Below are 15,377 nucleotides of genomic sequence, written 5' to 3'. Positions count from 1 at the left end.
GTAATTATTCGCGCGAAATATTCGTATTCGTAATTCGCGCATTTTATTTTCTGTTTACATCTAGGCTTATTTTGATTGGTCAAATCTTGGCTGAGTTCAAAATCACCAATGCGTGACTGTCGTAAATCAGTGGCGTACGCTAATCTGGGGTCTGTTGCTCGATTATCGTACGCCAGTGATTGCGCGATAATACTGGCGTTCGCTACGCCGCGCACAAGTTCACACCACTCGATTAACGTTACGCTAGCGTAAAACGTTGTGTCTGAACATAGCCTATTCCAGGCCAAGCCAAATGTTTGTTGAAGCGCGCATGTGCCTTGCTCGCGGCAAATTTGAGATATCGTGCGCACAAAAATGGAAGGAAAGGTAGAATAAAAAAAAAGATGAAGATCTCTGACAATAACAAGAGGTGATCCGCACTTCACCAAAAAAAAAATCTCTGACAATAACAAGGTGATCCGCAAATTCTGCGGATCACCAATGATCCTGACAATTACAAGACGTGATACGCTCGAGAAGCGGATCACCTAAAAGATGATCCTGACAATAACAAGAGGTGATCCGCTCGAGAAGCGGATCACCGAAAAAAAGATGATGATCCTGACAATAACAAGAGGTGATCCGCTCGAGAGCGGATCACCAATAATAATAGTTGGATTTATATTGTACATTAGCACAAAAGTCCAAAAGCACTTGAAACGTAGACTAGCTGGTACAGAAACTTTATTCTTCCCTATTCTTCTTTGTGTCCATGCCCGTTTTTCCACTATAGGGGTTGGTCTAGTACACTGGGGTAAGCCACTACTCATTTTGAAAGATGTACTGTGTTCTTTAAAAACATGAGATAATTGTGTATATCCATATCCGAGAAAACTAATTGCTCCACCTCCAGAACCATAGGCGAGCGTGCCAATATTATGGCTGTAGTTGCGGCACCCCTGCTTTAATTCCGTTCGGCTATCCGACTGGCCTAATATTACCACTCACTATTTCCAACAATATCAGATCTCAGGCGCAGGTCCAGGATTTTCTCCGACCTTCGCACAGATGGGGTGGTCCTTGCAGACGTGGATCCATAAATTCAAAAATAGAAGGTGCCCAGAGAGAGACCTTCACAGATAGGCACCTCAGCCCCACCATGGTTGAAGCTCAGTGAGGTAAAGAGAAATTAAGATTATAAGTCGCCTCTAGGTGGCACTCACAGGATTTTAATATAATTTTCAGTTTCTTCTCCATACTTTAAAAATAATTTTGAAATATTTACGGGGACATGGGCCCACTGGGTTCCCATTGAATCCACCACTGCATGGAGGAATCCTCTAACACTCAGGTGACCTAGGGTTTTAAAACAAATACAGTATTGCTTATTAATGAATTTCTATAAAAAGATATATGAACAGATTCGTGAGATGGATGACTGGGTGGTTGTTATATACAACACATTGAATATCAACTATAAACAACATATTAGCCCTGTATGGAGATATTATCCCCTGTATCAAGAACTTTGAGGCCACGAAGGTTAGCATTTGCTGGACATTGCTACATAAGTAAAAAGTTATTTCAAGTGTTCTCTCTTGGGAACCAACCCATGGGAATGGGACTACATACATCGAGCAATTAGAAAAGGATCTAAACACACAGCGGCAGTACCACAACTGCACACAGGACCAATGGCTTAAATGTCTCATCTGAAAGACGGTGCGCTATTGTAACTTGCATTTCAGCCCTCCAGCTGAAACACAAGGAGAGCAGCGATGGGAATTGAACAGGAGACCTAGAGATCTTCACGGTTCAGCGCACACACATTGGCTACCACCAAATTAACTGAGTGAGCTAAGCTGCTTTCCACTTGGGGATCAGATTCAATACTAGTCACTTGGTTGACATAGTTTTGGGCTGAATAATTCATATTTAGTATTTGGGAACGTACTGAGTAGTCAATATGATAACACGTCAGGTAGGGCAAAACATACTCCAATCATACCTTTATTACAGACTATTACAGAGTTATTTCTCCAATCCCTCCACTCAATCACACACCTAAAAACCCAGGTAATAATAATTTTTTATTAATCATTTTTCCTGATCTTTGACAAATTTACATATCATCATATTTTAGATATTTATTATTTAGATTTGTGGCCATTTTATTTTACTTAAACTTTTTAAAACTACTTTCTTCTGATCATAATTAGAGATCTTACTTATACTTTTTAAAACTACTTTCTTCTGATCATAATTAGAGTACCAAATACCAATTATCATTTTAGTAATATACAGATTACCAATCCTCACCTGGTTCTGGTTCACGTGTTTTGCTATCTTCTGACACTATTAGAGTAAAGTTTGCTGATCCAGAATAAATGTTTTCTTTTATTCCACATGTAATGCTGGTCCCATTCTGCTCAGCAGTTATATTTTCAGTACTCATTATTGGTGCTCTCATACCTTTCCATACGTATTCATCATCCGGAGACATGGGGGTTATACACCAAGTGAAGTTGGCATCTGATGTTTTATTTCCTTTGCAAGTGAGTTTAACAGGCTGTCCAGCTTCGTAGCTTTGGTTGCTTCCTTCAATTTGCACATTCAATTTTTCTACAGTAGGCTTATCTATATATATATATATATAATATATATATAGATTAACATATATTAATCAGAGAATTTCATCTGGTCTTTTGGGTGTAATACAGATGAAAATTTCTTTTAATTAGACCAAAATAATAGCAAAAAATACCGTACTTGCTTATTTTTGTTGACGGTACAATCAATAAAAGTATATTATGGCATTATTTTGATCTAATTTCCCTTCATCTCCATTCCCACAAACACCTTAATTACGTATAATTTGTGCGACTTGAGTGCACGTGCCTCGTTGACTGAGAAGTATGAGAAAAAGTGTGCAAGAAAAGATTGGTGTTCGGCACATGAAGTAGATAAAGTAAAGTAAATACATCAAAGACAATAAAGTTTTATTTTCTATGGTACCGGTACCGGTGATTAATTAGATTGAGGATGATGAATTTTACTATAAGAGTGTCATTTGAAGAGATTTGAAGTAGGTAAAAGTAAATACATCAAAGACAATGTGTTTAAGTTTTATTTTCTATGGTACCGTACATTACACTAGATCTCTATGGTTGCCGAAAAGAGGTGATATCTCAGTATCTTTATTCATAAATTCAAAACAAAACAACTACAATATCAAATCCTTAGCAGCCAGAGGCTGAATTGGGGATTCAATTTACAAAATAGAAAACTTGAATAAAATTTACAATAAGTCATGTGATAAAAGATCGTGAGAATTATGGCGCTTCATTTTGACTACGGTATATATATTACTAGAAATTGCAAATTGCAAGTGAAGTGCTGCGAAGTACAACTGCATATAAATGTTCTTTGAACAAAATTATTTATGCGAGTCAAGTGAAAATAATGAATAATAAAAATATAACAAATAATAGGCCTATGAGACACGATCCATTGTCTATATTAGAACACTTCTCATTGGGTAACAAAGTCGTAATTTTTCATTTTTGTCAAAAAGTGTCTATAGTGGTGAATTATGGTGTAGGTTTTTTTTTTAATAAAGTTTCAAAAATTTCTATGTATGTGGAAAATGTAGTTGATTACCAAAGTTGCAATTTTTATTTTGAAGACTGCATGGTCTAGGTAGTGTACATTTTTTATGGGGCAAGTTTCCAAGGGCGGGTTTTCTAGGGGCTAGTTGACTGCCAAAGATTGTTGCCAAAGTGCGAGCCAGCGTGTTATTTGATAATGAGTGCAAGACATCGCAAGTGTGAGCCAGCGAGCCATGACGTCACGACAATAGATACGAGATGTTACTCGAGTTGTGCGAGGTATCGGCTGAGATAAAAAAACAACTATAGGTCTAATATTATGAATTATTGTGATGTTAAAGAGACAATGTTAGCTATCAAGGAGCGACGTTGTTTTTCATTGGGACCTTCGTTCCTTCAAGGCTAGGCCTATACCATCCTAGCTAGTCTAGGCCTAGAGTAGGATAAGGCTAGCTCGACATGCGGACGTTGGTACGTGTTGGTTAGTCTACAAACATCGCCTAAAGTAATTGATTTTATCCGGCAGAACGAAAGAAGGAAACTCCGCTTTTCAGTCGTCTTAGGCCCTTGTTTTTTGACAAACAATGACCTTTCAGAGGTCAAATTGCTGTCAAGAATATGAATTGGCTGCTTCGCAGCAATAATGTTAATGTGATGATGATGAAATTTACTCTAAAAGTGTCATTTCTGGCCATCTACAGGTACTTACTATCCTCAAATGTTCTCACCTTAGCAGGCGCGGATCCAGGATTTCCCATGAACTTCTCACAGATGGGGTGGTCCTTGCAGTGGTGGATCCAGAAATTGAAAATAGAGGGTACCCAGAGAGTGACCTTCACAGAAAAACACCTCAGCCCCATCCCCCCCCCCCCCAATGGTTGGGGCTGAGGTAAAAAAAAATATAGTTTTCAGTTTTTTTTTTTCTCTCCATTCCTTAATATAATTTTGAAATATTTACGGGGCCCGGGCTGGGGTTCCCCTTGAATCCACCACTGCATGGGGGAATCCTCTAACGCTCAGGTGACCTAGGGTTTTAAAACAAATACCGTATATACTTGCATATAAGACGAGGCTTAAAATATCAAATTACAATCGAAAAACGGGGATCGTCTTAAACGCATGACATTAAAATTTTAGATTTTTATAATCAAGTTCGTTTTATGTGCGGATCGTCTGTAACACGCGAACTTACTACTGTAAGAAAGCAACTAAATATTACATGAATGAATGCAATTTTAAATACGGGGAAATACGATTTTGGTGGTGAAGATTTAAAAACTAATATAAAATTATTATTATTTAGAAGATTACCCTTGCATTTAGCTCTATGTAGCCAGCTAGATGCAGTATCTAGTACGGTATCCAGTAGACCACAAAAAAATTAGGAATTCCGACCATGAAACAGGGGGTCGTCTTATACGCCCGACATACAAATATCAACCAAAAATCTTCTAAAACTCGGGGGTCGTCTTATACGCCGGTCACCTTATACGCGAGTATATATGGAATTGCTTATTACAGAATTTCTATAAAAAGATAAATGAACAGATTCTTCAGAGATAGGACTTAATGGTTGTTATACAAGATTACTCAGACACGCATTGAATATCTATAAACAACATAATGTATGGGGATATTCCCCTGTATATCAAGAACTTTCGAAGGTTAGCATTTGCTGGACATTACAATGAAGTTATTTTAAGGGTTCTCTTTTGGGAAACAACCCATGGGAAAAAGGACGGCCCGACTACATACATTGAACAATTAGAAAAGGATCCAAACACACAGTGGCAGTATATTCAGTGGCGTGACACTAGGGCCGGGGCCCCGTGATTTTCTGAGACTATAGGAGCTCTTTTCCGGTCCCAGTCGCCAATTCCATTGTGGGTTTTAGATGTGTCTTTTAAACATGTTTGCCATTTAATTATACAGTATTATAAATGTTTTTAACGACGAAAAAAATGATATTTTATCAGTGGCGGATCTAGCAAGACTAGTAGGAATTTGAAATTGTACTACCTCAGCCCACCATGATTGGGGCTGAGGTAAGAAATTTATGATTATGGCACAACTACTAGATGGCCGGAAATGGCACTCACAGTCTTTGAATATCATTCTCTTTTTATCTCTATTGTTTTCACAATTGACAAACCTTAATCCGTCACTGGGTATGTTCTACAGTCGATGTCAGAGACACATTATTCTGTTATGTATCAACAAAGTAGCCTACTTTGGGTCAGGGTGTTAGATCGAGGACCTTATGTGTAGGGGCCCAGACCCCTAGGAGGCGAGGGCCCGGCGGACTGCGGCACGAGGGCGTATAGGCCACTGAGTACATTTCACAACTTATGGAAAATAGAGATTTGTGGAGAACAGTCATAACAAAATTTTAACTTTGCTCATCATTAACCGGGTGTGCCTGATAAAGAGAGAAATACAGGGAAGATATTTCTGAGGTGGCGTATCGAGGGAATGGGGATGCTCAGGATGGCTTAGCACTCCCCCTCCACTTTCAGAGGTTAAAAACAAAATAGTACCCATTTTGCCATTTTCTAGTACCGGTACATATTTAATTAATCCGGTTTTTTACACTAAATTAGTCAAAAATAAAAAAGGTAATTTAGGCCTAAGTTCCATTTCGGGCTTCCAGAGGTATAAAATACTATACGGAAATTTTCTCGTTTTTTTTTTTGTGTTTTTTTTTTTTCTGCTGGCGTGGTGTGGACTCTCATTTCATAAGCATAGATGCCAGGCCCAGGTAAAATTGGTAAAAATGCACCTGATCGGACCTAGAGACAGAGCCTTAGTGGGGTTTACTCAGGTGATACTCTTAATGCTCATACATTCTGAGATCTTAAAAAACGGATACGGCATTAATGCTCAGAAATATCTAAAAAATACTGTATATATATTTTTTTAATTCAAGAATATTGAGAACAAACTATGTTCAAGTCATATATATGTTATCCTTTGGGGCCTATTAGGCATTTCATGTGTCTATGATATAGTATAATATTGACAACAATAGAACATGTATAGGTGTAATTTGCCCAACCTGTCGTGAAAATGTACTGAATATTCAGTGCGTGTGAAAACACTTGCCAAAAATAATACCCACTGCTTACTTGGGCTCGAATTTAATTGTCTATTCCATCACAATAATAACAACTACCATAATAGAACAGTCATCGACCTACTTGCAGTGAAGTGAATCTAAAATGTATTCATGAAGTTAGGAAGTGTATGTGTTCCATATGTGCCAGACCCAATAACCGGGTGTAACAATGCTAAGCGTATAGAGATCGCTACAATATGCAATATATAACTCGACAATTATTATTATTAATGAGTGGTTACGTAACCTTTGTTATGCATTGTATCATGCGCTATAGAAGTGGAAGACCATAATGTGATGGGGATGTACCTCTCTGATAGGGCCTACAGTACAATCAGTGTAAAAGTGTAAGGTACCGTATATGATAGTGTGGATTTAAGCATTATCCTAATGGTAATGTTCAAAATACGTGTCAAGGAAAGTAAGTATGATTGTTGGAAAAATGGCAAACATTTTATTTTTATTTCTCACCCTGACCTTCGCCCAAGCGAAGTTCTGGACCCGAGCCTGCCTTAGCCCAAACCATAGTGGAGATGAGGTGCATTTGGACTCACAGTTTTGAAGTAGGTAAAGTAAATACATCAAATACAATGTGTTTAAGTCATAGTTACCAACCTGAAAGATTTGAAAGATTTGAAATGCGTGACTACACCATTTGGCTGGGGGAGGGGATGGGGTCCAGTGGTGGGGCTCCGGTGTGGCCCGTGGCGCTCCGACGACCTGAGCAAAGCTCTTTAAAAATGATTTCAGGTGTGTTTTTTGGCAATACAGATACATAAGCAAAACTATTCTGAATAAAGCCACATACAATTTGTTTCAAGGTATGTTAAATTTGAGCACCAGAACTATATAGATCTAACACACAAATATTTCTTTACTGATCAAGTTTTAGTAACGCGTCAGTGAAATAAGTATTCACGTAATACCGGTACTCCCTAATGACTCGCGTTACTGCATGACCGTTTTTTATATTTTTAATAAAACCAATTTCTTCTAATTTTAAATACATTTTCCTCAAAATTCGCGATAATTCGTTATCACGCATAGACTTAATAGACGCATAGGCTAAATGCGTGACAAATTTAGGATCACGCATGTTTGTTTCTGCAAAATGCGTGTTTCATCCAAAATCACTTTGAAATGCGGGACCGTCTCGCACGATGCGAGACGGTTGGTAACTATGTTAAGTTTTATTTTCTATGATACCGTACATCACACTAGATCTCTATGGTTGCCGAAAATAGCCGACAAAAGATCATGAGAATTTTGTTGCCGCTTCGTTTTGACTATGTATATATTATAATGGTAATGTGATGATGATGAATTTTACTATTTTAAAGTGTCATTTCTGGCCAGGAGGTACTATTTCCTCAAATGTTCTCACCTTATTCCCAACCATCGTGTGGGGCTGAGGTGAATTTGGTCACACGGCTTTGAGGTAGGTCAAGTAGATTAAATACATCAAAGAAAGTGTTTCTTTAGTTTTATTTTCTTTATCACTCATATTAATTAGAAAATCCCTGATTTAAAATCATGAGAAATTTTCTGTCACTTTCATCTAGACTATATTGATAGTGTGATGATGAAGTACTATTTTCTCACCTTATAGCCAACTATTGGTGGGGCTGAGGTGGTTGTGACTCACAGCTTTGAAGTAGGTAAAGTAAATACATCAGACAATGTTTTTAAGTTTTATTTTCTATGGTACATCACACATTAATTAGATTTCTGTGGTTACCGAAAATCGCCAATAAAAGATCATGAGAATTTGCCCTTCATTTTGACTATATAATGGTGATGTGATGATGATGAATTTTACTACATAAAAGTGTCATTACCGGCAATCTACATGTACTTTCCCTAATTTTTTGTACGCATCCCAACTGCCAAATCCTGCATCCGCCCCAGTAGTGCATTTGATCGAGAAATTTTTGACGTCTGACCTACTGTCAATTAGTCCTATGGATACCCTTCTCTAAAGACACCACTCTAAAATTATGCTATTTTTAGCACTGTATAATCATTTTGCCCATTTTTATTTTATGTTTTTTCACATTCAACAACAAAAAGTAACTAGAGCCAATTACAGGATTGCATGGTGTTTTAATTTCATAAGCTTAGAGATTGGAGATATTTTTAGTCGCCAGTCAAACCCCATTGTTTAGCAAGCGTTTTAACCAACAAGCTGTTCATGTGTTTTGAAACATGGGGATCATGCATGAAAGTCCTATACCAACATTAGTCACACCGGGTTTGGGGATATAGGTTTAAGAACATGTCATCTATAAATGGCCAGTGACGCATAGGCCTATTTTTTTTTTCTACAAATTGTTTTTTTCTACAACTTGAAATGCATACAACTTTTTTAATTAGATAGATGTGTTAAATATTTTAGTCAGCAGTATGCCTATAAAAATTAATATTATTATTTATTTATTCTTTCTTTTGACTGGATACATTTTCAATACAAAATTACTGGTCTCCCAAATGGTCCAGTTATTTTTAACAATTTTGGGAATAGAAAACTATTAGGCTTTTGGTTTTATATAAAAAGTTAAATGAGAGACACAAACAAGATTAGTCCTCTGTAAAAAATATTTTTCTCAAGTCAATGTACATGTAACATTGTTGGCTTGAAAAAGTCTGACTCTTTCGAATTTAAGTCACACAATTGATGTAATAATATTAAGCATTATAAATCATTATTCAATCAGTAGGAAGGATCATTGTTTTGCTTTTTTGAATTGTTTCAATATTTTTTTTGTGGTACTGTTTGATAATACAACTGTAAGATATAATTGAATACTTTTTAGCACTTGCTGTTCAATATAGCTTTAAAAATGGTCTTTGTTGTTTTTTTTTTTGAGTATTTTCTACTTTTTAGGCATAAACACATTATTGGTCAAAAAACACTTTTCCTACTAACCTACCCATTTTTTTTATTTTCCCAAAACGTGACCAACACACAATTTTTTTTTTCGGTCTAATGCATGCCATCTGTCCCAATTTAATTATATTTGTACTATTTTTTTAGATTTCACTGAATAATCCACACCTGTAAAATGTGAGGAAAGGTAGATGATTGTACTTTTGCCTTCTGTTGAGTTGAACTCATGCCATAAATGCCCTTTTTCCTAGCTTTTGATCTTATTTTTTAAATTAACAAATATCAAATAACTTTTTTTTATTTACCTTGTATTACATGTAAAACTATTGATTTACTTGCTGATACATCACCTTCCTTGATTTCACATTTGATAATCAATGCATGCATTTCATCTGTGATTGGTATGATGCATTCTGCCTTACATGTTTTCATCATGTCCTGTATTATACAGGTAGCTGGAGATGATGACCAGTGGAAACTGCTTTCATTGGTTCTATTACCTTTACACTTAAATCTTGCGGTGTCTCCTAGATTATGTATATGTGCGCCTTCGATATACACATGCATGTGTTCATCTGTGGGCAAATACATAATATATATTAAGTTTGCGGATGACACTTGCGTAACAAGAATAATAAAAATAAAAATGAAAGGGCTTATTAGACAAGAAGTTGATAACTTAGTAAACTGGTGGAATAACTTCCTTGATTATTAATGCATGTAAAACAAAAACAGTGCTCAAAAATACAATAATAGTGATGTTTGCACTACCAGTGAGTATAAGTTTATGAGTATGAATACATGATAAACTGTCTTGGTCTACAAACACAGAAAAATTGTATAACAAGAAATATTTCCTATAAAAAAAATGCAACATCTTAACTTGTGACTGATTTGTATTTCCAAGCTTTATAAAATAATGTATTCTTCAGGATGACCTACCTTCTTCAATGCATTTCTGTTCTGTGGTGGCTTTAGGATATATTTTTTGGGGAACTAAGCTGTCTGACAGGGGAACTTGAGCTCATAGCTTGTTCAAGGGTTTGAGAAGGAGGTGCCCCCTCCCCCTCCCAAATGAGATTTTTTTTTTTAAATAGCAACCTCTGGATGGCCGGAAGTGGCACTCTCAGACTACGACAGATATGTGTTGTCTTGGTTGGCCTATTTTTATATTTTTTATGGTCTGACTGCCCAACAAGCTCTGTCCGATGGGGACTTGACCTGGCCGGTGGGGGGGGGGCTTAAGCCTCCTGCCCCCACTGGTGCCGCCACTGTTTCTGTTGTGGTATGACATAAAAATAGCCTACAGGAATTGGTTTACAGGTGGTGCACACCCCCTCCAAAAATTACTCCCCCCCCCCCCCCCACCCCTTTCGCCTCCCCCAAAAATCCCTTGCAAGTTGTTAAAAGTCACCTACAATCACCTTCTTTTGCCAGTTAGCGCCCCTCAATTGATCATCGAGCCTTCCCCCACACTCCACTTACCGTACCTTCGCGCCCCCATCAGCGCCCATTCAAGACTTTTACGCCACTGTTTACTACTGGTGTAACAATATCCACTGCATTATTTATATTGCGGTCACAAGATTAAAATAATGAAAAGGCATACCATACTACAGTACTGTACATTAGAAATGTGGAAAGTATAAAATACATAAACCGCTTTAAACGGGGTAGGCCCTATTGTCAGTTTCTGTTGTAATGAACGTACTTAAGATTATGAGTGAGCCCTCTATTGGATGATACATAGAGTAAGGACAAATGAGCAGTGTGACCACTGCTTGGGTATTTACCCAAGATCTTGGGTATTTTGACTTGGTCTTGGGTTCTTGGGTATTCCGTTCAAATCCTTGGGTATTTTATTTTTACTAAGAAAATTAAATATTTTTGTCAAAGATGAAGAATTAAGAAGTAACAAAGTATATTTCAGGCCATTCAAGTAAGCAAAACTCAACGAAGTGCACATAACATTGTTAGTTTGACTGTTAATTGCTATAAACATGGGTTCAGAATTGTTTTTTTGTGATTTGCGTTGCCATTGATCTTACCTAATTACAGTAATGTATTACATAATAAAACTTTATCACTGATCTACTGATAACACCTGGCCGACTGAGGGCGTATTTTTATATCCGTATTATCACCTCATGAATATTAATTTTAATAATTAACACAAACAATTACAATAAAAAATGGGTTTTATAAATTGAACTAAAAGGGGAACTATACATGCGAAAAACAAGTATTTTTCAAATTTGAATGCATTTTCTGGAAGCTTGGGTAATTTTAGACAATTTTTGCTGAATCTTGAGTAATTTCGACCCAATCATTGGGTATATCAAAATTTGTGAGTGGTCACGCTGCACATGAGCCTTAAGGCAGTTGATAACAAGATACCAATAAAGGAACATACAAGAAAGTCAGAACAGCCTACTGTATATTACTGTCTACAACATATCATTACCCAATGAAAACTATTGAAGAAGTAGTGACAAAACTTCCAAATGCTAAAGTGTTTAGTACATTAGATGCTAGTAGTGGATATTGGCAAATACAGATTGATAATGAAAGTTCTAAACTGTGTACTTTTAATAGTCCTAATGGACGATAAAGATATACTAGGCTACCTTTCGGTATTAAGTCTGCACCAGAGATTTTCCATAGAGTAATGACCCAAATGTTTGAGGATATAGAAGGTACAGAAGTAATAATGGATGATATAATTATTAGTGTAGGGTGTAGATCAGAAACAACAAGATGAATGTCTTGAGAGAGTACTCAAACAAGCTAAAGAACAAAACCTTAAACTAAATCCGGATAAATGTAAATTTGGTTTAAATGAAGTAAAATACATTGGACATATCCTTACATCAGAAGGTCTAAAGCCAGATGAGAGAAAAATACAAGCAGTGCAAGGAATGCGTAAACCTACAAATAAGAAAGAATTACAGCAATTTCTAGGTTAGATAAATTATCTTGGAAAGTTTATATCGCATCTAAGCAATGTCACACAACCACTAAGAAAACTTCTTGAGAAAGATATTGACTGGCAATTGCATGCTGAACATGACAAAAGTTTTGAAGAGTTACAACGCTTAGTAACAGAAGCTCCAGTTCTTCAATACTACGATGTAAATAAATCAGTAACAGTCAGTGTCGATGCATCAAGCACAGGTGGAGGCGTATTGCTCCAGGAAGGACATCCAATAGCGTTTGCATCAACAACATTTACAGAGTCACAAACTAGATATGCTCAAATAGAGAAAGAGTTAGCAGCAGTAGTATTTGGATGCGAACGTTTTCACAAATATCTATATGGCAGAGAATTTGTAGTAGAAAGCGACCATATTAGCCACTTGAAGCTATTATGAAGAAAGCTCTAGCAATGACGCCACCAAGACTACAAAGAATGTTGTTAACATTGCAGAAATACAGTCTCGAATTGATTTACAAGAAAGGTAAAGAACTGTATATAGCAGATGCATTGAGTAGAAATCATCTACCAGATTTAGAAACAGAAAAAGAAATACCGATATACATGGTAACAAATCTACCAATGTCAAAAGAAAGGCTATTAGAAATTAAACAAGAAACTACAAATGATAGCACTTTGACAAAACTAAAGGAAGTTATCAGAAAAGGATGGCCAAGTAACAAAGCGATCCTAGAATAGATACTGAGTTAAAACCATACTGAAACTACAGAGAGGAAATATTAATGGAAGATGAGCTATTGTTTAAGAATGACAGAGTGATAATACCAGCAAAACTGAGAAAACAAATGATTGCAAAGCTTCATGTAAGTCATCAAGTTATTGAAAAAACCAAGAGACTTGCGCGAAATATTATGTTCTGGCCTGGTATGAATGCACAAATAGTGGATACAGCGAGCAGGTGTGAGATTTGTCTAACACACAGAAATCGAAACGCAAAAGAACTGATGATAGGACATGACATACCAACACCTCCATGGCAAAAAGTCGGAATGAATTTATTTCAACTGTACGCAAAAGACTATCTATTGATAGTTGATTACTATTCAGGATACTTTGAAATAAATCAGTTGACAAGTACAAAATCCAATTCAGTCATCAAATTCTGTAAGCAATAATTTGCCAGACATGGAATCCCAAGTGAGGTAGTGTCAGATAATGGACCTCAATTTTCATCAGCGGAATTTAAAGCTTTCAGTAAATCATATGAATTTGAACATATTTTAGTGTCACCAAATTACCCGCAATCAAATGGAAGAGCTGAAAAGGCAGTACAAACAGCAAAGGTGATACTTAAGAAACAGCAAAGGTGATACTTAAGAAATCAAAGGAAGACAAACAAGATCCATATATAGCGTTACTGTACTAAACTATCGCAATACGCTGCGAGATGGTCTACCGTCCCCAGTTCAATTGCTAATGAGCCGTAGAACAAAAACGCAGTTGCCAACGTCAGAGAAACTCCTAAAACCGAAAACTAACAAAAATATTGTCAAAACGCTACAAAACAAACAAAATAAACAGAAAAAATATTACGATCGTGGAGCAAAACCTCTCAAAGCACTGAAAAGTGGAGATAGAGTTTGTGTAAGAAAAGATACACAATGGAAGCCAGCGCTAGTTGTTGAAAAACACAATACGCCAAGATCGTATATAGTTGAAAGCGATGGTAGATACTACAGGAGGAATCGTAGAGATTTGATTGAACAAGAAGGATGTCAAAATACTCGACCGGCAAATAGAACCAAATAGCACAAGACAGAACCGACTTCGCTACCCGAAACGTAACAGAAAACCTGTTACAAAACTTGATCTGTGATTATATGAAAAGGGCAGAATAATCCCTGTATAATCACTGTGCCAGGATAGTCTACTTCTGAGCACAAAGGTTAATGAACATCCATTAACAGAATGTAGTTATTATTAGTTTGTTGTATCAAATGAAAGAGAATGTATTGCCTGTTGAGGATTGTTTATTAAGGAAAAGGAAACTAAAGTGCTAAAAAGAAATATTAAGATAAGTAGATTCTGTAAAAAATAAAATATAATAAAAAAATAAAATAAAATAAAAAAAGGGAGATGTAATGAAGGTACTTAAGATTATGAGTGAGCCCTCTATTGTATGATACATAGAGTAAGGACACATGAGCCTTAAGGCAGTGGATAACAAGATACCAATAAAGGAACATACAAGAAAGTCAGAACAGCCTACTGTATATTATTGTCTACAACATGTCATTACATCTGTGTGGCTATTTTTTTCACATTGTAATGCATACCTACGCTCGACGTCAGAGCCAAATAAACTATGTTTTTGTTGGCAGACCACAGAGTTTCTGATAAGTTAATTAACAACTCCCTGGTCTGATGGGTCTGATGACCAGATTATGACTGGATACGTTGATAGCTAAAATAAGGCAGTGGCTAGGAATATGGTACCGTACGCAATCTCGGTGGTTTAACCCTAAACTTCTATATTATTTAGATAGCGTACAGCACCATACTCTTAGACACAACATAAAACAAACTCCATCATATGGCTGACTTTCAGCAAAATAGTGAATGATAATTCATGTGTTTGCATATTATTGAACTTTATAGGGATGGAAGAGTAAGTCAAACATTAATATTAATAATAATGTGAATAAAAAATCATAATACGGTAACTAACAAACTAATTGCTAGGCTGGCCAGGGCTGGTAGTAGGACCTAGTAATAAGTTGTAATCAACAAGTGTATTTAATAAGATTCTATGTTTGTACTGTACATTATATTATATATATTTTTATACTAAGC

The 15,377-nt window shown here is 36.4% G+C and overlaps 1 protein-coding gene across 1 annotated transcript; it reads right to left on the bottom strand.

Moving 5' to 3' along the window:
* Positions 1-2,298: 2,298 nt before the first annotated feature.
* Positions 2,299-11,279, bottom strand: LOC117121796 (the record flags this gene model as incomplete). The annotated part of the gene is made up of 3 exons (XM_033267110.1): positions 11,075-11,279; positions 9,895-10,164; positions 2,299-2,616 (listed from the first exon to the last, which is right to left on the bottom strand). Coding segments are annotated over exons 1-3 (607 nt in total), but the record flags the coding sequence as incomplete, so codon positions are not given.
* Positions 11,280-15,377: the final 4,098 nt, after the last annotated feature.

The sequence above is a fragment of the Anneissia japonica genome, unplaced genomic scaffold, assembly GCF_011630105.1.
Source record: "Anneissia japonica isolate Jap-2015-1 unplaced genomic scaffold, ASM1163010v1 scaffold1558_len139704_cov169, whole genome shotgun sequence".
Lineage (NCBI taxonomy): Eukaryota > Metazoa > Echinodermata > Crinoidea > Comatulida > Comatulidae > Anneissia > Anneissia japonica.
This window is presented reverse-complemented; position numbering and strand designations above follow the sequence as displayed.